The sequence below is a fragment of the Carassius auratus genome, chromosome 49 (assembly GCF_003368295.1).
Source record: "Carassius auratus strain Wakin chromosome 49, ASM336829v1, whole genome shotgun sequence".
Classification (NCBI taxonomy): Eukaryota; Metazoa; Chordata; class Actinopteri; order Cypriniformes; family Cyprinidae; genus Carassius; species Carassius auratus.
The window spans coordinates 5,106,385-5,127,882 of NC_039291.1; the positions used below are offsets into that span (position 1 = coordinate 5,106,385).

The following is a 21,498-nucleotide window of genomic DNA, read 5'->3' on the forward strand; positions in this document are numbered from 1 at the left end:
GACCCCGCTGTCTGGGACAAGAAGCCCCTGAATTAAACTTTTACTAAATGTACTTTTACAGAGTGACTTTTGTATTTATATTTATTGTTTTATATATATATATATATATATATATATATATATATATATATATATATATATCACAATGTCATCCATGTAAAATACTAAATCAATTATTCTATTTATTCATTTATATTCTTGAAAAATCAGTTGAGTAATTGAATAACCAAAGACAAAGCAGACAGACAAAGCAAAATCCTAGTAAAATTTCAGATTCATCTGAAATTTTTATTTATTCTTTGACTTATATACAGACATATGATTAACTGAATATTTACCCAACATATTTAATCGTCAATATTATAATTACAGATATAACATAATTGCAACACTGGATTAAAATTAAATGAACACTCAATTAGTCTATATGTTTTAATTAAAAGTGAAGATGTCTGTAAAGTAATTATTGGAATTACTGAATAATAGCCTTATGAACTGAAATAAGTATTAAAAGTAAACATAAAAACACTAGTAACAACATGCTAATTGGGGTCTCTTGTGAGAATTCAGGTGGTCATCTTACCCCAGTGGTTTAACTTTATGTTGTAACCTTAGAATAAACTTAGAATAGCATGGACATTTATTAAATAATCACACACATTATTTCAAATATTTATCATTAATAAATAATATAAACATTAAGAATAATATTTTATACAAATTCCATACATTATAATACTTGTAATTATAAATAGTTATAGTATAGAATATATGTATAGTACAGTACATATGATCTAATGCATCAATGTTATACAGTACTTAAATCTCTTAATGTATCAATCCAAGCTGTTATACATAGCGTTGTTAAAATGTGATGGAAATATTAAAAAACTACTGATAGACACACACTGAAATAATTTTACCAAATTTTATGACAAAAGGCAAAAAATAAAATTAGCAGCACAATGTACTTTTTACTTGCCTAAAAACAGTTAAATAAAACATAAAAATGTTCATAACGTTATCTACTGACATAGTCAAATAAAGTTTTGACTATTTAAAAAAAAATTATAATTAATTATATATTTTTTTTTTATTCAAAGGATGAGTCACAATGAAAAAAATATTTTATCTGCTCCATAAACAGTTCTACATAAGCTAATGTGCATTATAAAAATCTCAATACTATTTTCCATCGACCAGTTATGGTTTACAACAAAAATCTGGTCTGATTTTGCACTGGTCTGAACAAAAATATTTCAGACTGAATGAATTTGTAAATCCAGTTTTATAGCAGAGGGCACTTATGATTTGCAGAACAGAGCTGTTTCCACTTCAATGCTTTATTACACATTACACAGAGGAAAGAAAAAAGCAAATGCAATCAAAACTTTTCTTAAGACATTTGGTTTCCTAGTATGCATTCAAACAAATAATGAAATCGTATATTCTTTCATATAATTTCCCTCAAAAGTCTGTCTTTTTTTATACACAAAACGAAACTACTACATGTTTCACCTGCGTGAGAGTATTAATAACTTTGATAAAAGAGTTTTTCAAATCGCGATTATCAATACGGGTTTAATGATAATTCAAATACATAGCAGGATCATTAAAATAACCTCACGGCCGATTTGTCAGTATGTTTTGGCGAGCTACCTCCAACCAGGCTGCGAGCTACTGGAGCGACATGTTGGAAACCCATGATCTAATGTGATATAGAATATATGCATTGTACAGTACATATGATCTAATATGATATTTTACATATAGTTATATGTAAGTACAAAGTACTTACAGTTTCAGAAATATAATAATGCAGATTTTAATAGACAGTAATAATAAAAAAAATTGCTTCGCTTCAGATGGCCTTTATTATCCACCCGGAGCCATGTGGACTTCTTTTATAATGGATGGGTGTATTTTTTTTTACTTCAGATTTTTGACTACCATCCGCTCAGGGGCGGAGCTAGGGGCACTGGCCACCCCGATCGTAATCGTGATCTATTATAAATAATAATAATAGTTTCTTAGATTTTTATCAAAATGACCTTGATCGATCATGGCAAAACGATTACGTTCGGACTGCGAAACTATCACGACAGTTGAATCCCTTGTCACTTACAGGCAAATGCGCTATCGCGAGAGTTTCCGAAGCGCGCGTTTCTTTCCAGCATTTGTAAAATTCGAGGACTGAGAGAGACGAGGACTGAAGCTTTGCTTTTGTGCCTGGTTCAACCCGTCTTTTCAGGTGACGTAGGGAGCAGTTAACTTAGTTTCCTAAGTTTTATTTTATTAAATAACTTGAGGGTGAGTAAGATTTTGACGCTCAGGATTTTGGTAAACTTTAATTAAAAAAATGCCATTGTAGGCTAGCTATTGTACATTATACATCATTGTGATTTGGGCACATACAATACTTTAAAAAGTATTTTAAGGTTGGATAAGTGCCGTGTTTGTTGGCAAAATTATGTTTTTTGTGCCACCCCAAAGTAACTACTGGCCCCTGCCTGGCCACCCCTATGAAGAACTCCTGGCTCCGCCACTGCTTCCATTATAAAACACGGATTAGCCAGGAGATCTATTTAAAAAAAAAAAAAACTACAACCGACAAAGAAATTGCTCAAAACAAATGCACTCTTTATTTTGTTCTGATTTTCACTGCCATTGTAAACAGTGAAAATGTAGCTTATCAGTTTTCTAATAACTTACAGTGACACAATGCACCTTCAAAATAAATTAACATATAAATAAAAAATAAAATAGTGTGTCCCTCTTTGATAAAACACTTTTGGTTAAAATAAATTTAACAAAAATGACAAAATTAGATCTATTACAAAAATACATACTTGTCAAGCAGTGGTATTCATAAAGTGCTAACAAAATTTTAAACTCATTAGTGTTAGCATTACAGAAAGGTCTGATTTACGCACTGTTACAACAGTCATTATTTTTTTCTTTTTACATTGACATTTGAGTTCATGATTTTAATGTTGTTGTTTTTTTGTGGCACACTAAAGACTAATGACAGACTGTTGATCTTTGAATAATCTCATCTGGTCACCCTAACGCTAGTGAAGTATAACCACACTTTGGAACGTTTTGCTCTCTCCGCCATCGTCACTCTTTATTATTAAGCGTGAGTTTTCGTTCTGTTATTCGTGTGTGTGCGACACGCTCGTTCTTGTTGTGTGTTTGTCACTGACAGACAGCCTCCGCGGCACGCATGAGAGATGTCGCAGATCTCACAGACAAACTTCTAAATAATATCGCAAATTAGAAATGTTTGGTAAGATAAAATGTGCACAATAACATTATTACGCAAATCTTTTCGCCATCGTCACTCTGTATTATTTAGCGGGAGTTTTCGTTCTGTTATTCGTGTGTGTGTGCCGCGCTCGTTCTTGTTGTGTGTGTGTGTGTGTGTGTGACTGATAGCCTCCGCAGCGCGGTAACAGATTTCGCTGATCTCACAGACAAACGACTTAATATGATCGCACATTAGAAATGTTTGGTGAGATAAAATGTGCACGATAACATTATTAAGGAAAAATACATAGAACATTTTTTTTTTTTTCTCTCCAGTACCGAAAGCAGAACCGATAGCGCCAGATCTTACTGATACTACGGTCTTGCATAATTTAGCCCCGGGGCCAGTTTAATACCGGGTTTCGGTACCCATCCATACTGTTTGAGATGCTGGAATAGATTTGTTGTGAGGCTACCTTTTGTAGCAACGGCTTTTAAATACACTTTGCAATGTGGCGTTATTTGTTCTGTGTCTGACACTAAAAAAGCAAACCAATTCCAAACAACGGATGAAACGATGCCTTTCTTTGGAACAAGCTCTGCGCTGTTAACCCATGTTGTCTGTGTGCGGCTGTAAGGAAAGCGGGGGGGGGAGGGCGAGCCCACTCTGAACAACGGAAGCCTAAGGGGAGAGCCGGTGGTGGAAGTTAAAGAGAAAACCGATTTTCATTAAAAACATAAACAAATCGCCCTTAACGTCAAATTCCAAAATTCCAAATTCCCAGCCCTAATATAACTCGATTGTATTCGTCTGAAAACAACAATGTCATATACTCCTAGGATGGCTTGTGGGTGAGTAAATCATGTGGTAATTTTTGTTTTTTGGGCTAACTAGCCCTTTAATGGGTGGCACATTGTCTCAGTTTGCACATCATTAGCAGGTGTAGCAATAGTTATTTTGGCCCCTGTGTGCACATAAAATAACACAAATAGCATTCTGTAGGAGTTGAGCTTTATTTTTCTTGGCACTTCATTCTTACTCCATTCTTCAAAAGCTCTGGGCTAATCTACGGCACACTCTGAACAGCATCATTCTAATGAATGAACCTCACAAATGAAAATCCACTCTGAAGAACCTAATGCAGTTTAGCACAATGCCACAAAGGAAAGTGAGCACAAATTATGACTATGCCAACCACAAAATGAGCTCCATCCACACTGCTTCGGCTTGTGACATGGGTTTGAAAGCTCAACATTATGAGATTAGGTTTGTCTAATTACGTGCCAAGTAGTTGTTAGCAGATTCGTGCCCTCGTCAAGTTTGCATTTTCAGAGGAGCTTGTTTGAATAATAATGGCTATCTGCTTGATGTTGCCCTAAGTATATTTCAGCTGTAATTGAATCTTAATATGAGTACTGTATGCCTGTTGACATTATAATTTTGCCAGCTTGAGTAATGTGAGCAGGCACCATTCAAAATGTTCAATCAGAAAAAAAATTCAATGTGAACTCACTATTGCCAAATTATTATTATTATTTTTTTTTTTGATTATTACAAAAGCCACTTATCAAATAATTTGACCCATAATACTGTGTAAATAATGCACACTGATCCAAAAGCTAAAAAAAAACCTTTATCAAACTTATTAAAACAAACAAATCATTGTGTACATAATTATGTACAAGTTTTTTGCTGATTTTATTTTGTTGTTGTTGTTGGTGGTGTTGCATGGCCTCTCTCCTGAGACGATGACCTTTAAGTGTGTCTAAATTCACACACACTTTTGGGCCCACTGAGTGGAAAATTGGATAAACAAATACTTCATCAGCATGGCAAACTCTCAAGTGCTCAGGCAGCTATGTGCACAAACACAAAGATGCCCGGTGGAATCACAGCATAACATCTTCACATGGTTAATGGTTCACTCAGAGCACAGGAAATGAGAAGAACTACAGTAAATGATAAATAGTTAGGGGAAAGAAAATGGGTCAGGAAGAATGAAATAGATTAGGGCTGCAACAACAAATCGGTTATGGAAATAATCGACAATGAATTTCCTTATTGATTTGTAGGGCCTGTGGGCCCCGCTTAGAGGACCACGTCAGTGACACCACTTTAAATAACAGCGAAAAATGCATTTACATGAAAGGGAAAAAAACTAATTTAATTAAAGTTTACTGCTTATTCTTCAAAGGCAAACATTTTCATTTGGCAAAACAGAGCATCCTAAAAGCAAGCAAGCTCAAGTACATAATAGAGCTTTTATTTAGATCAAAGCAAGATTCATATAATCACATCAAATTTAAGTTTTAAATGAGCATTTACATTTATGCATCTGCCAGACGTTTTTATCCAAAATGTCTTATTTTACAAGAAATACTTATAAATTTATTTATTTATTTATTTATTTATTTCGTTTTATGCATTGCCTGAAAACCAAAGTCATGACATTGGCATTGCAAATGCAATGCTCTGCTGAATTTTTATATTGAAATGAAAATATATTTTATATTTATATGAAAATCCACACTACCATTCAAATGTTTGAGGTCAGTAAGGATATTTTTAATGTTTCGAAGATGTTTCTTATACTCACCAAGGCAGCATTTATTTGATCAAAACTACAATAAAACATAATTATTGTCAAATATTAATATAATTTAAAATAACGGTTTTCTATTTTAATACATTCTAAAATGTGATAGGAAAGATGAATTTTTAGCAGCCATTACTCAAGAAACATTTTTTATTATTATCAATGTTGGAAACATTTGTGCTGCATTATATATATATATATATATATATATGAGCATTATATATAATAATATGATTATTATTACTTTTTTATCATTTTTTTTTTTGTGGAAACCATAATACACAAGTTTCAATATTATTTGATAATTAAAAAGTTCAAAGGAACAGCATTTATTTGAAATGAAAATATTTTGTAACAATGTTGAAGATGTCACTTTTGATCAATTTTATGAATAAAAGTATTATTATTATTTATTTTTTATTGTACCTACCTCAAACTTTTAAAAAGCATATAATCATATTTATTTTTATATTTTACATTATTTTAGGGTTCTTTTTTCGGTGCAAAAAGTAAAATTATGCTATTAAATATTAGTTATTAAATTAGAATTAGAATTGCTTGAAGCATCGAGCAAAATGTGAGTCACAGCCCTCATATTCAGACATGATCATTGTACAACAGTGAGAGAGAGAGTGCGCAAAAGAAGAAAAGGGTCAGAGCAGCACAGGCGTAACCCGACAGACTCAGAGGGAGGTGAGGAAGTGGAAGTGAAGGATCAGGGGAGGTCCAGTTCCTACATGTGGCGGACATGTGAGGGACACAAGCTCCATATGGCCAAAGTTTGTGAGAAAGGGGACATTCGAGAGGGGGCGGCTCATGGACATGTGCCAGAATTTAAAGAGCCACAAGCAGAGTTGACCACACAAACTCACACACACACATTCGCCTGAGGTCCACACTGACTCAAAGGTGATTTACTCTCACAAGGACAACAAGGTGATCTAATGCAGCAGGACACATTACCGACAAACCAGCACAGAAAAGTCTTTGAACGTGTAACAGATACTGCCTAAGACGTCTTCATCTAAACAGCCTCAAGGCACGTATACTTTATAAACTCTAAGTGTATGGCTCTATCTTACACAGCTCTTCATTTATACCCAATGCCCGCTCTACTCATTTATATACTGCCTCTGAAGGGAGAAAAGGAGATCTGGGGGTGGGGAGGTTGTAGTGTTAAATGGATTCAGGAGAACATTCCTCGCCTCCCCCTGGCAGTGCGGAAGACCCCAGAGGTGCTAATGATATCCCAGCGGGTCCACCGTGCCTCTCCTCCCGAGCGCATCCACTCCACTGCCTCTCCTTCCCGTCTCCTCCATCTCTTCCCCTTCCCTCCCTCTCTCTCTCTGTCTATAGTTTCCTACCTGGGAATTTAGCTTGACAGGAAATTTGAAGGCAAAGGACAATCTCAGCATTAGATAAAGATGAGTTTATAGTTCCTTCTGGTCAAAGTGTTATAATAATGCGTTTGTGGCTATTTCTGCACACATTATCGTGGTTGGAAATCACAAAAAAATGAATTCAAACCTACTGTTACTGAACTTGTTTTAGCAACCAATTCACTAAAGTAATTCTGATTATACACTTCTCTATTAGTACACTTGGACACCTGGGTCTGATAAGAGTTTGTAATATTTTTTGCAAATTTTTTTATGCTTACAAAGGCAGCATTGATTTAATCAAAACTGAAGTGGAAAAAACAGAAATACTGTGAAATATTACAATTTAAAACCACTCTTTTCAATTTTAAAAATTTCAGATACCACAATATCCTGATTTGGTGCTCAGGAAACATTTATTATCATCAAAGCTGAAAGCATTTGTGCTGCTTAATGCTTTGTGGAACTTGTGAATCTTTGCTGAATAGAAAGTTGAAAATAAGAGCATTTATTTAACATATAAATATTTTGTAACATACAGTATATTACTTCTTTCCTTACACTATTGATAAACTAAATGGGTTGATCAATATAATAATAATAATAATCTGACCCCAAAACCATTCCATGGTAAACATTTCTCATCAAACATTTCTCTCAAATAATCACACTGTTACACTTAATTAGGGTTAATCATGCTTCAAATGTGGTAAATCCCAGAACTGGATATTAATGCGTAACTAAAACTGCAACTGTTTCACAACCAAGTGCTTATTCATGTTTGTGTTCTGGGTGCAGTTTTTTTTTTTTTTTTTTCTGCGAAAATTCTTTGATCAGTTTTGACATTGCCATCTTTCCACTAAAAGATTCTCAGTTTGAGAGGAGAGAAAAAACACATGGGAAAAAACACCTTCTGCTGCCAAGCTAATGTTGAGTCAAGTATCTCATTCATATTTCAAACTTGTGTTATTAAGCCTCTCTCTTGTTGTTTTGTTTTTTAACTGCTGATCTGAAAGTTGCCTTTGACTGTATTCATTCTCTATGAGACCATATTATATATATATATATATATATATATATATATATATATATATATATACATATCCCAATCCCAATTTCCCCATTGTCTCTTCTAACACTTCCTAATCTTGATAACCTGAACATTCCCATGACTTCTTTAATTTCAAGGTATAAAAGGAATAAATCAAAGAATAAACTACTTTTCCTAATATGTGAAAATCAATACTAGCACATCTTTAAATAAAGAATAAATTAAGCCATTCTGGATGCAATCCAGGACTACAACAAAGACTGTTCTCAGAGTTGCTTACCTGACTCACAGGCAAATGTCTTTGACGTCTCATCACAGAAAAGAATTGCCACTGCGTGTTTCTTGGTCTCTCGTGGCATTCGAGTAACATTCTTAATGTTGTGCAGCTCAGTAATCTGTGGAAGATGAAGACAAAACTCATTACCAAAATTAACAAACTCGAGGAGGAGGAAACAAAGAAAGGAGGGTGACATTGAGGTAATGTAGTTACTGTTATCTGAAAATGAAATGATTTGAAATTACTGCAGTGCCTGGCTTTAGGGAGAAATGGAGATGAGAGTTAACGCTGGCTGTCTCTATTGTCACACTAACAACTAAAAAACAGCTGGCCACTGGAAACTAAAAATAAATGTTAATATTCATAATATTTGTTGTATGTTTTGGATCAACCAGGGATCCAGAAACTTTCAAGGGGGATCAAGATGCCTTAAAATTTTTAAAATAAGCCAAAATACTAAAATAAGCCAAAAAAAAAAAACAATCAAGAATGTTTCAAAAACCAGGATTCCCACATTCTTGGAAAAACCTGGGTTTTTGAGGAATCCTAATTTTAAAGTGTCATGTAAATTAATAAAACCTCAATTTTATAATGAATGTACATTTTAGCTAGGTTTCTATCCAAGCTATAAAATAATTAATAAGGTAGAAAGTAAAAAATATATATTTTTAAATCCTTATTCAGTTAACCACAAAGAAAATTGTACAAGCCATGGGCCCTTAGAATATTGTTGTGAGTAATATGGATTCTGAAGTTAAAAAGGTTGAAAAAAATATTTTTTATTTTTATTAATTTATTCAGATTTCCTAGCAAATCATTTCATCTAGTATACTAAACTAAGGAAGTTAATGGGATAATTAGAGATATGACTAAGCCATCACCACACTTCAATTAGAATGAATGAATGTTGATATTGTTTTGTTATTGCATGCGCTTTAATAAATTAAGATCCCTTACTTAATCTGAATAACAAGATATTGTCATCCATGATTTAAAATGGTCCCACAGCCATGACAAACAACATTACCTCAAACAAAAGTAACCTGCTTTCTGACAGCATAAAAATAAGCCCAGTCTATATTTAAAGGTCTCTTCAGGTACACTTCACTTCATCTTCTAGACTCACACACAATGTTGCACAAAGTTTGCCAACACTTCTTCGAGCTCTGTTAAAATAGCTAAAATGCAGTCGAAACAGGAGATTCTACACCTTGCCGATGGCATTTCTTGGTTTGAGATGTATGATTTGCCTGTGGCAACAGAGCGTTTGAACAGGTGTTTGTGTTTGAATGTGTTTGTGTTGTGCGGAGTGTGGGTTCAAGGATTATGAATCTGATGAAGGCTTTGCTCAAGGCTTTAAAAGAACTTCTCCAGCTCGGGTGTGTCTCAGTGAACAGATGACGCATTGATGGGTGTGAGGAAGCATATTCTGAAAACTTCTCAGCTGTCAGAAATATGCTAGACTCACATAGCCAGACCTTTGACTAGACATCAAACGGTCTGGCCCATACTGCAGTTTATTCAAGCCAGGAAGTCAGTCCATGACAAAAGACTCATGGCATGATGTCTAAAGTTGAGACTAGCAATGTACAGTCTAAAAGAACAGTGTTTTTATTGTTAACAAAAAAACATTACAAAAATAAATAAATAGTTTTCAGTAATTGAAATTAAGCTGAAAAAAATTATTATATTATATTATATTATATTATATTATATTATATTATATTATAAGCTTAAAACCTATTTATTCCGGGCACAATTTCTATTGTTTGTTGAAGTACTAAAATTGCAAAAAAGTAAAACTGAAATGAAAATTAATTAAAGGGGGGGTGAAATGCTATGTCATGCATACTGAGTTTTTTACACTGTTAAAGAGTTGGATTCCCATGCTAAACATGGACAAAGTTTCAAAAATTAAGTTGTACATTTGAAGGAGTATTTTTGTTCTCAAAATACTCCTTCCGGTTTGTCACAAGTTTCGGAAAGTTTTTTTTCGAGTATGGCTCTGTGTGACGTTAGATGGAGCGGAATTTCCTTATATGGGTCCTAAGGTCACTTCTGCCGGAAGAGCGCGCGCTCCTGTATAGCGAGGCTGAGCAGCACAGACTTTCACTGATCAGAGCGAGAGCGTCGCGAAAAGTCACAAAAGAAGTGTGTTTTTGGTTGCCAGGGCAAGACAACCTTGCACAGATTACCAAAAAAAAAAACAGCATTAAGGGACCAGTGGATGGAGTTTATTTTTACAGAGCATCAACGGAGTTGTGCAAGTGTTTTTGTTTGTTCCCTGCATTTCGAAGATGCTTGTTCACAAGGCCCAGTTTGACGACGGATTTGCGTATCGTTTATTTCTTAAGGATGATGCAATCCCAAGGAAAAAGGGTCACGATCGTGTGTTGGAACCGCATGCGGTGAGTAAAACTGCTTAAAATATCTCTGCCTCCTTGTTAGTGCGTCCCCTCCCATGCCAGAGACCCGGGTTCGAGCCCCGCTTGGAGCGAGTCGTTGCTGCTGCTGCTTTCGTTCAGTTTCAGCCTCAGGATCTGATTCTGGATCATAAATAAACGGCTGAAACAGACTGTAAGCCATGGTTTGTTTTGGATGATGGGTTTTCCCTCACGGTAATGTCACAGCTTCCACATGCTCCCAACGCAAAAGCCTATTCGCGCTCGTGATTCTTTAGCTCCGCCCACACGTCACGCCTCCAGTCAGTCGTGTTTTTCCGGGAAAAATCGGTACAGACTATCTTTCTCTTATGAATATAATAAAACTAAAGACTTTTTGGATTTATGAAGGATGCAGTACTACTCTATATGTACTCAAGATTAACAGGATATTGAAAAGATAAATCCCCTTTTTATCCCCTTTAAAGATAAATAGAACATTGAAAACACATAACAATTAGCAAAATTACTACAACTTAAACTAAAAGTAAAATCAAAACTGAAAATATAAAAAGAAAAGGCAATTCAAAATATAATTTAACTGTTAAGTAATGTAATGCTATTAATCTGACCCATATCTTCAATTTTTCCATGTTTACTTATTGATATCCACATAGTCTTCCAATAAAGTGAGTATTAAATTAAACATGAATCTAAAAACTAAACACTTCACATGTTTTGTTAAAATAGGTTTTGTCTAAAAGTGTTGTGCACTAGCTGCAGATATTCATTAAATTGTTTAAAACACAGAATATATTGCTTTAAAGTACAAAAATCATCTGATTGCATCTGATTTATTAATCTCATAATTGTTTTAATTATTATCAATACCCAGGCAGTTTTGTCACCAGCTACTAAAATAGTGTTGGACAGCTTATCAAAAAGCACAATTCTGAAATAGCAGCTGTCACAGAGTAATAATACCTGATTACATAATTCAAAAACTGAAGATTCAATGGTCTCCAAATAAAAGTTAAAATGGCAATAACAAGTGTAAACAACTGTGAAGTTTACATCAAGTGCATCAAAACCTCAAGGATAATGTGAAAATCAGCCTACCCATTGTATCTCAAAAACAAAACTTCTTAAGCAAAAAAAAAAAAAAAAAAGAATTGCGGAGACATCAGAGCACACAGACAATTGCACCTACACCGTGTAATACAGTCTGTCAGTTACAGCGGTTTCATCAGACATGCTGATAAGCCAGGCTGTTGCTCTGTACCACATTCACTCATCTCCCGATCTCTAATGAGTAATCTTATTAGAAGGCTTGTTACAGCTGATAAAGGCACGTTCCCACAATGCAGTGACATCAAACCACGGTGTCACGGCCCTAATCTACAGCTGCATCTGTGCTCATTATTCCAGAATGTTCAGCATGTTCGGCGCATTAGATCATCAGCCATTGCCCTGATAATGAGCCCTAATTGGATATTTTCAAAGGGCTTAAGGACAGGAAAGGGAAGTAAAGCCTGAAATTATTCACACTAAAAGAGGGTCTGTTCCTGGTCGGAAACCTGATGCAATATCAAAATGCTTCTAAATGGATTTTAATTCAGCAGATGTTATAAAGCTAATTCTGATATTGCAAGAGTGTACTTAAATTTAAATTAATCATTTGATACAACACACTTACTATGTACATACATTTTTAAGTGTGTAAGTGTGTGTAAGTGTGTATCAAATGATATTTGAGTGGATATATGTACACACACACACACACACACACACACACACGTAGCCTATTTAGAAATATATATAAATATACTTTTATACAACAGTTCATTCTGGTTCTCAACTCTCCACTATTTTCTATTATTATACTTTTATAATGGCTATTGTTGTTCATTTATTTATTATTGTTCTATAAAATAATATTTTATAGAACTAATATGCCGTGTCTGGTATTGAGAAAGGGTCCGTTATTGATTATGATTTCATCTTTCATCAGAGAAAGTTAAATTTTAATGAGTGAGTCGCAAGGACTTTTATATTGAAAGGGACTGAAACAAGGATGTTATTATTACTTTAAACTGCCTTATAAGATGCAACCTTATGGACGCAACTGACAAATAGATTGCGCTGTCGTGGGACGACCCCTGCTAACTAAATAATTATAATCTGAGGTTTTTTCACAGCGTGACCCTTGAGCCAGAGCTCTTGCCATCAGAGGAACTTCTCATGAGGGGCGCTGAACAAATAAATTATGCAGGTAATGAATAAAGCTATCTTTGAGCCTGGAATGAACCGAGGATGCATGTAAAACAGAATGGATCCAATGTGCCTCTTAATTTACTGATTTATACGCATGATCAAAATGAAGTTATCAATCAGGATGAATTGAATAAAACATGGAGAAATTTAAAATGAAGCTTGGAAATCGCAATTACCTTGTGAAAGCTTCTGAAGTAAGCGGCTTTTTCATCTGAATATTTCTCCAATCGTCGTGGTCCTTTACTGGACGCCTTCTTGAATACAAGCCAGCATCTTCTGAAAATCTATTACAGAAAGAAAACATACTTATTTACTGCATTTTTAATGTTTTGGACACAAAATAATCAAAAAAGAATCTAATTTAATACAATAAAAATTAAATAGCAATTATTCACAATCTGTATTTGATAAAAAAAGATTAAAAAATGTTATATATACATATGTATATGTATATATACATAATGTTTTATATATATATATATATATATATATATATATATATATATATATATATATATATCATGATAACTACATCATTCAAAAATATCTTATTTTAAAAATATAGTAAAAATCTGAATACATACTAAAAAACTACTAAAAAAACATACTAAAAAACTAAATACATTATATATATATATATATATATATATATATATATATATATATATATATATATATATATATATATATATATATATATATATATATATATATAAAATCAAAAAAATAAGGACAATTCCACAAAAATAATACCAGGCAATACTGACAACATCTATCAGCTTGCATATAATATAGAAATAATTACCATAAAAAGGATTTTTAGACAATAAAACACTTTGCCTATACTTTCTGATGTAACACAATGTACAGTTGAGCCATAAGACCCATAAAAGGACCTCTAGATTTCAATGCCACTCTCATTTCAATGTCCATTTGTCTTGAGTTTGCCCCCTGCCTACTATTTCAAGAAATAAAGGCCTAAAATTCTCTCTGAAGCATTCCTCCCAGCAACGTCTGAGACTTTCACAGATTAAACACTCACATCCCCCTGACAGCCTTTCAAGGTCAATGGAAAAGAGAGAGTGTGAGAGAAAATGTGCACAATCTCTATTAAAACAAAATCCACAAACACAAACACACACACACTATTTCAATCCATTTCCCCTGACACATATGTTAATTATCTTACACTGCACAAAAAAAAACAGACACAGTTCTCTCCACAAATGGCATGGGGAAAATCATAGCTTTGCACAATCAATAACCCAGCAGTTCCATAATTAACAAATGATGTTTGAATGGCCTTTTCTCAGCGGGAGCATCCACATCTGTTTAATATCTCGAATTTATTTGCATAATAAACATCATGCATTTAAGAATGTCAGACGACTCATCTAATGTAGCTGACCATTCCGCGATGGATATTTACGGAGGCTTAAGAGTCCACCTGTATCAATGCCACCATTTACCATCTTAATATAGACCTTTAATGCTACATTGAGTCTGGTTTTCAAAAAGAAATTCTGCTCACTTATATTCTGTGTCGGGTCGGGAAACGAAATGCAACCCAAGCACACCTAAAAACATATGACCCAGCATGCTTTTAAGTTTAGGTGGAATAATTTACAGAAGGGATACTCCATATTCTGCTGCAGGGAGCCAGTTATCACTTGTTGATGTATGAATATTCCTGTTGGGATTCATATCCATGGGCAAGATTAATTTGTTTACTCCGCTGATGTAGTTCATGGAAAAAGAACAATGCTTAATTTGGCACTCAACTTAATTGATCTGGGTGAATTCCTGTATGCACGGCTGGTGCTCCTGATACCTGCTTTGTGTGTCAAGCCAAAATGTTACACGCAAAATATCTCCATTTCATCCACATCATTAATTATGGGAAAATCTGAAATAATGGAACTCTGCACGTATGCAATCTGTTATTAAATGTGGTTATAGAGATGATTTTGGGATTTGAAAACAAGGTACCATGCAAGCCTTTGCTGGGATGCCAGACTGTTTTGATAGACAAGGCTGCTTATTCAAACATGCACCCTCTGACATAGATAAGGCAATTCAATACTTTTCATTTTTATGTTTGGCTAAAGCTTAAGCTATCTATAATCTCATCTTCTTATTGATTTTGGTCGAAGAATTCAATTTTATTTAGGTCAAGCAGAGCCAGCAAGAAGAAACCATTTCAGATAAATAATTTTGACAGTAAGACACACGGCTGCCTCTTGACTTCTACTAAAGAAGCAAACTTTGTCATTCTAACACTTTGTTTTTATGAGCGATTTTTAGCTGAACCCTAGAAAGCAGGTAAGCAGATGAGACAAGGCCCTTCAAACTGAATTTCTGAGCCAAATAAAATTTCAGATGTTTCTCCTAAAATACATTAGGAAAAATGGAAGTGGACACAAATGAGACATGAGAAATATTGGAGAAAATCAGAATCAAAACAGAGAATGTGTTGGAAAAAACACAGAATATCCCTTTAATGTCTTTCTGTGATCTCTATTACTCCATTATATGCATATTTTGTTGCTCTGTGGTTGCTTTTTCTAACCTCAGGAGACTTAGTTATGATTTTCATGTGTTTCTCATTTTAGTCTCAGATGTTTCTCCAAAAATATTCTTGGGAGAAATAAAAGTAGACACAACTGAGACATGAGAAATATGGGAGATCTCTTTATTGTCTTGCTGTAAACTCTTGCAAGACTCCATAATAAAATGTTTTACTGCTCAGATGTTGTGGTTTCTTTTTTTTATTGCAATGTGGTTTTTCACCTTTAATGGTCAGGACAGTAGGAGTAGAGACAAGAAACAACTGGACAGGTGAGAAAGGAACAGGAAGTACCCTTAGCTGGGATTTGAACCCATGTTGTCCGAGGTGCAGTTGTGCCCTTTTTTTTTTCTTTTCTTTTTTTTGTAGAAACTTTCAACTTTTACTAATATTGTAAATACTAAAACTATAATTTAAATAGCATTAAACATTTCAGAATATCAATGGTTACTAGTTTAAATGATTAATGTAATGTAAATATAGGTAATGATTTCCTCTTTTGAATCACTGTGCAATAAAACACTGTCTACATAAAATAACTTCAATGCATGTATCGTCTTTGATTGAAATGGTGTGGATGAACAAAACTGAAGCTAATCAGAGGGAAGCAAAAAAGGAGATCTCTTTACCATTTCAAATATTTATTCTAGAAAGAAGTACTGAATGGAAGTTTTTTCTTGAGTCTCTTGATTCGCAACAATGGTCTCAACAACGGTCTTAGAAATATCAACAACTTTACACACTGCTCAGAGATTTCTCCCTAGACTCTGGATCTCTCACATTTTTCTCCTCAAAAGTTTAGAAGAGATCTTAACAACATCACACACTGTGCTCAGGTATTTCCCCTAAACTAAAGACTCGAGAGCTCTCACGTTTGTCTCCTCTAAATTTTAGAAGTGATCTCAATAATTTTACAAAGTGTGCACCAAGTTAAATGCCTCAAAATGAGCTTAAACATTTCTTCCATGTATTCATTATCAAATCAGTCAATTAATAATTAAGACAGAGTCATACATTTATGTGCCTTTCAGCAAAGAAAGCTCCAGGGTTACATTTTACATATCAGTTTTGATTAAGTAAAACATTTGAAATAGTAAAACATGACTTTTCCAATAACAAATTATGTGCTTAAGTAAATAAAACATTGTCATATAAAACGTAACATTATCCTTATTCTTGCATAATTTCTCTCGAAATATAGCCTTTAACTCTGAATTTATGATTTCCCCTTTTTATTCAGTGACTTTCAAGTACTTGACTTGATGCACACTTTGTAAAGTTGTTGAGATCTCTTCTAAAGCATTACAGGGGACAAATACGAGACCCCCAGATTATTTAGCTAAAGATAAATCTCTAATCAAAATTTTTGAGAAGACAAATGTGAGAGATCTAGGAGTCTCTAACTAAGGAGAAATATTGGAGCACAGTGTGTGGTTTTGTTGTGATCTCTTCTGAAGCTTTAAAGGAGATACATGTGAGACATCCAGAGTCTCTAGCTAAGGAGAACAATCTGAGCAGAGTGTGTGACGCTGTTGAGACCGTGTTTGAAACATTGGAGGAGAGATATGTGAGACCACCAGAGTCTCTAGCTAAGGAGAAATATCTGAGCACAGTGTGTGATGTTGTTGAGATCTCTAGAGTTTTTGTCTCCATTCAGTCTTAAAGTAACCTCCTTTATGTCTAGGAGAAATATTTGATATGTTAAAGAGATTTCACTATTGATTTTTCTTTCCTATGGTATGTCTCTACTAACTTTGAACATCTAAACTTTGCAATATTTGCCCACTCTTCTTTGCAAAACTGCTCAAGTTCAGTTGAATTTGATGGTGACTGTTTGTGGACGGCAGTCTTCAAGTCATTCCAAAGATTTTTAGTGGGGGTTCAAGTCTGGCCTTTGACTAGGCCATACAATGACATTCACCTTTTTTTCCTTCCACCCTTTTTTCACCTCAGTTTTGCTGTGTGCTTTGGGTCACTTTCATGTTGGAAGTTAAACCTTCTTTCCATTCACAACTTTCAGGCAGAGGGCAGCATATTTTCCTAAAAAATGTATTGGTATTTTGCCCCATCCATTTTCCTTCTATCTTGACAAGTGTTCCAGACTCTTCTGCACAGAAAATCCCATAACAATATATTACCACCTCCATAATTTACTGGAGAAATTATATGGATGATGAGCTGTATTGGATTTCCGCCAGACCATTTGGTGTTTAGGCCAAATAATTACATTTTAGCCTTATCTGCCTCAGAATCTTCAAGGTGCATTTTGGCAAAGCTCAGTGGTGACTGCATGTGGCCTTTCATGAGGAATGGCTTTTTTTCTTGCAACCCTGCCATACAAGCCACATTTGTGGAGAATTTGTGATATTGTTATCATATGCACATGATCATACATTCCTGCAACTGCTTCAGAGTTGTTGTAGGCCTCTTGGTCTCCTCTCTGACCAGTTTCCTCCTGGCTCTTTCATCCAGTTTGGAGCAATGTCCTGATCCAGGGAGGGTCTGTGTTGTACCAAATACCTTCCACTTCTTAATAATAGACTTCACTGTACTTCAAGGCATTGATAAAGCCTTTGAATTTCTTGAAACCATCTCCTGCCTTTTCCTGTCCAAAACTTTATCTCAAGAGATCTTTTGACAGTACCTTGCCACCCATAGTTGATTCTTGTTTGCTTCAGTTGCACTACCAAGGAAATCTCTTTTCATGCTGAATTAATCAAAATGAGCACAACTGATCACAGTTCAAAGTCAAATGGCTTTGTATGCCATTAAAAAGGTGATTATTTACACCTGATTTGAGTTTACGAGTAATCTTAGGAAGGGGTGAGCCTTTTTAAAACTTAGTGATATTTTATCTATTTTGTTTTCTAACACTTTGGCGTTATATGTTTCACTTGAATGTTATAAGTTGCATGGAGTAAATACAGCTGGATAAGACAAAAACTGTATCCATCTTAATTTCAGGCTGCAAAGCAACAAAATTGACTTTTTTTAAAGGGCAGTGATTATTTTCTATATTCACTCTAAAATCAAATACTTACTGTACTTGAAACATCTCCTGAGCAATAAAACACATCTTTATAAAGGGTTGGAGCATGTAGCCAATGCTACAATATATTTTATTGTGTATTTCCCTATATTTCAGTTTCACAACAATATAAAAAGTCAAACAAACTATTCAGAACAGGAACTTCTAAGGCAATGAACAGATTTCCCGTGCTTACCTCACAATGCCTGAACACAGCCAGAGTGTTTGCAAACCTGAACTAGCTAGAGCTGAAACAACGAATCGATTTAATCGATTAAAATCGATTATTAAAATAGTTGTCAACTAATTTAGTAATCGATTCGTCGCTAAATAAATTTTATTTGCCATAAGCGGCTCATTTCGTCCATATTTCAAATCTGCGGTGACCAAAGTGTGGCAGTAATGAGCCACCGGAGGTTTTACTCAGCCAGTACAGCAGGTGTAGTAGCGAATAGCCAATAGCTGGCCTCGTTTTATGTCACGTGCTTCCCGAACAGCGTCTCTGCAGCATTCAGCGGGAAGTGGGAGTACTTTGAGCCTTCAAAATGAAGAGTAACCTGTAAACTCTGCACTACTGAACTGTTTAAGGGGCCGTTCACATACGTGTCTTTTGTGTGCTCAAGTTCGTTATTTCCTATTTAGGCGCGCAGTATGCACTCTCATAATGGAAGCGACATGGTCGCGACACGCACGCGGTGCGATGCGCCCGTTTTTCCAGGCGCGTCCACACCGCATCCATTTATCCTTTGCTGAAATTCCCGGGTCTTCATGGAGAGGGCACGTCATGGAGAGAGCACGTCATGGTTGCTTAGCAAAGGCAGACGCCTCAGGGGCGCTTCTGCCCGAGCGCTTTGGAAAGAAGGAGAAAGCGGCGCGACTAGCGTTTTCCACGCGTTTTTAGGTGCGATATGTGAACGGCCCATAAGAATTTTATTTGTGCAGATTCTCCAGTACAAGGTTGTTTGCAAATGTTTAGTCGTAAAAGCTGATAACATTGCTTTTTAACAGTTAACATTTAAAGCTTTACAAACATGTTATGTGATCAGTTTGTCGTTTACCAGTTCATAATTCAGACTTGCAGCCTAATTATGACTGAATGAGAGAGGTAAATGTTTGAGTATATTTAAAATGCACTTCTTTTCTAAGTATTCACTGCTCTTTTTCACACAGCAGGTTTTTGTGTGTGTCCCAATTTTTTTTTTCTGGACAACCTTCTGATGGATTTTACTTTAAATTGTGAGTTCCATTCAGGTTTCATGCCATTGGCACTTTTTTTCGAAGGATTGTTTACAATTTCACAGCATAAGCTATAAAGCATTTTCCCAGTAAATAATAAAATACAATGCACTGCAATTTTATTCTGTTTTATCCTTATACTTTCGTGAAAATATGTTCTCAAAGATTCCTTAAGCTTTGTTTGGGATGTTAAACTACTTTAGGAGCTCTAAGGACTGCCATGGTGAAAACAATATTTGAAATCTCCTTGTGAATTTTGCTAGAGTATGGGTCAGTGTTTTGATTGCAGAAGAATTCGACAAAGGATTACTAACATAATAAAACAACTCCAGGTATATTTTTGATGAGGATATGACAATGCAAAATGGTTAAAATCTCTTAAAAATCTATGCTGAATGATAAAGACCCTTTATTAATAATTTACTTGGGGAAAAAATGGAAAAAAAACTAAAATATAAGTACATAAACCGATTAATCGATTAATCGTAAAAATAATCGACAGATTAATCGATTATCAAAATAATCGTTAGTTGCAGCCCTCTCATTCTAATAAAGGATAAAATCAGATGTAAGTGGTTTGTTTTGTCACATTGCTAGTTCTAAAATTATGCTAGTGAGGCTGCTGCCAAAATTTCCTCAAGTTCATCCAAAAAAAATTTCAGTAGAACTGACTGCCTTTTATATTTTATTTTTATTTTTTAAAAGCTTTTTATTTTCTGATGCAATCTAAATAGGCACACACTGATTTTTTTTAAAGGTTGACACGGGTAAATGAATGCACCTAGAGTGTGTAATAGCTTTATATAAATGCTAATTCTGATCATGGCATGTAGTTCTTTTCATGGTATTATTCTCCCCAAATAAACACACTACTCTTACCCAGTTTTCACTTTATTTCAACCATGGTCAAAGTCATCAAGCCTAACTATGACTGACATAAATGAATTTGCAATCAGCCTCCCTCTTTCTCCATCACTTAATGTAGCTCAGTCGACTGCAGGAGTTATGAGCGGACAATATCTCTGCAAGCTCTCTGATTGCATACTGAAATTTCAAAGGCTGATTAATGAACAAACCTTCCGTCTCTGGAGTGGATTGTTTAATTATGAATCAGGACACAATGTACTCTCCAAACTGTCAAAATTATACATACACGCACACAAGGGCTCTTCAGTGGAAACAAAGCCAGGTGAATTTAACCACTTCATTAAGAACCACCCGTATAGTGTTTACAAAAATCCGACAGCGTTTGATAAGGAATGACGCATGCCATACTTATCTTTTAATAAACACTTTAATCTTAGTAGATATTTTTAGAGGATTCTCCAAGAATAAAACACTGCTTAAATTATTAGGAAGTTGAAATAAGCCAAAAAGGTTGTTTGTATGGCTGCAACAGTACAGCATTCATCCCCAAAACTGTGAAATAAAAAAAAAAAAATGCATTTTCATGTTATATG

At 34.7% G+C, this 21,498-nt stretch overlaps 1 protein-coding gene across 1 annotated transcript in view; it reads right to left on the reverse strand.

The window, feature by feature from the left end:
• The window catches only part of LOC113066069 (docking protein 6-like), an 80,131-nt gene that overhangs the window by 26,499 nt on the left and 32,134 nt on the right, over positions 1 to 21,498 (reverse strand). Inside the window, exons 2-3 of the mRNA XM_026237675.1 lie at positions 13,385 to 13,492; positions 8,557 to 8,671 (exon numbers count right to left, since the gene is read on the reverse strand). Of these exons, the coding sequence (XP_026093460.1) occupies positions 8,557 to 8,671; positions 13,385 to 13,492 (223 nt within the window). The remainder of the gene's footprint in view (positions 1 to 8,556; positions 8,672 to 13,384; positions 13,493 to 21,498) is intronic.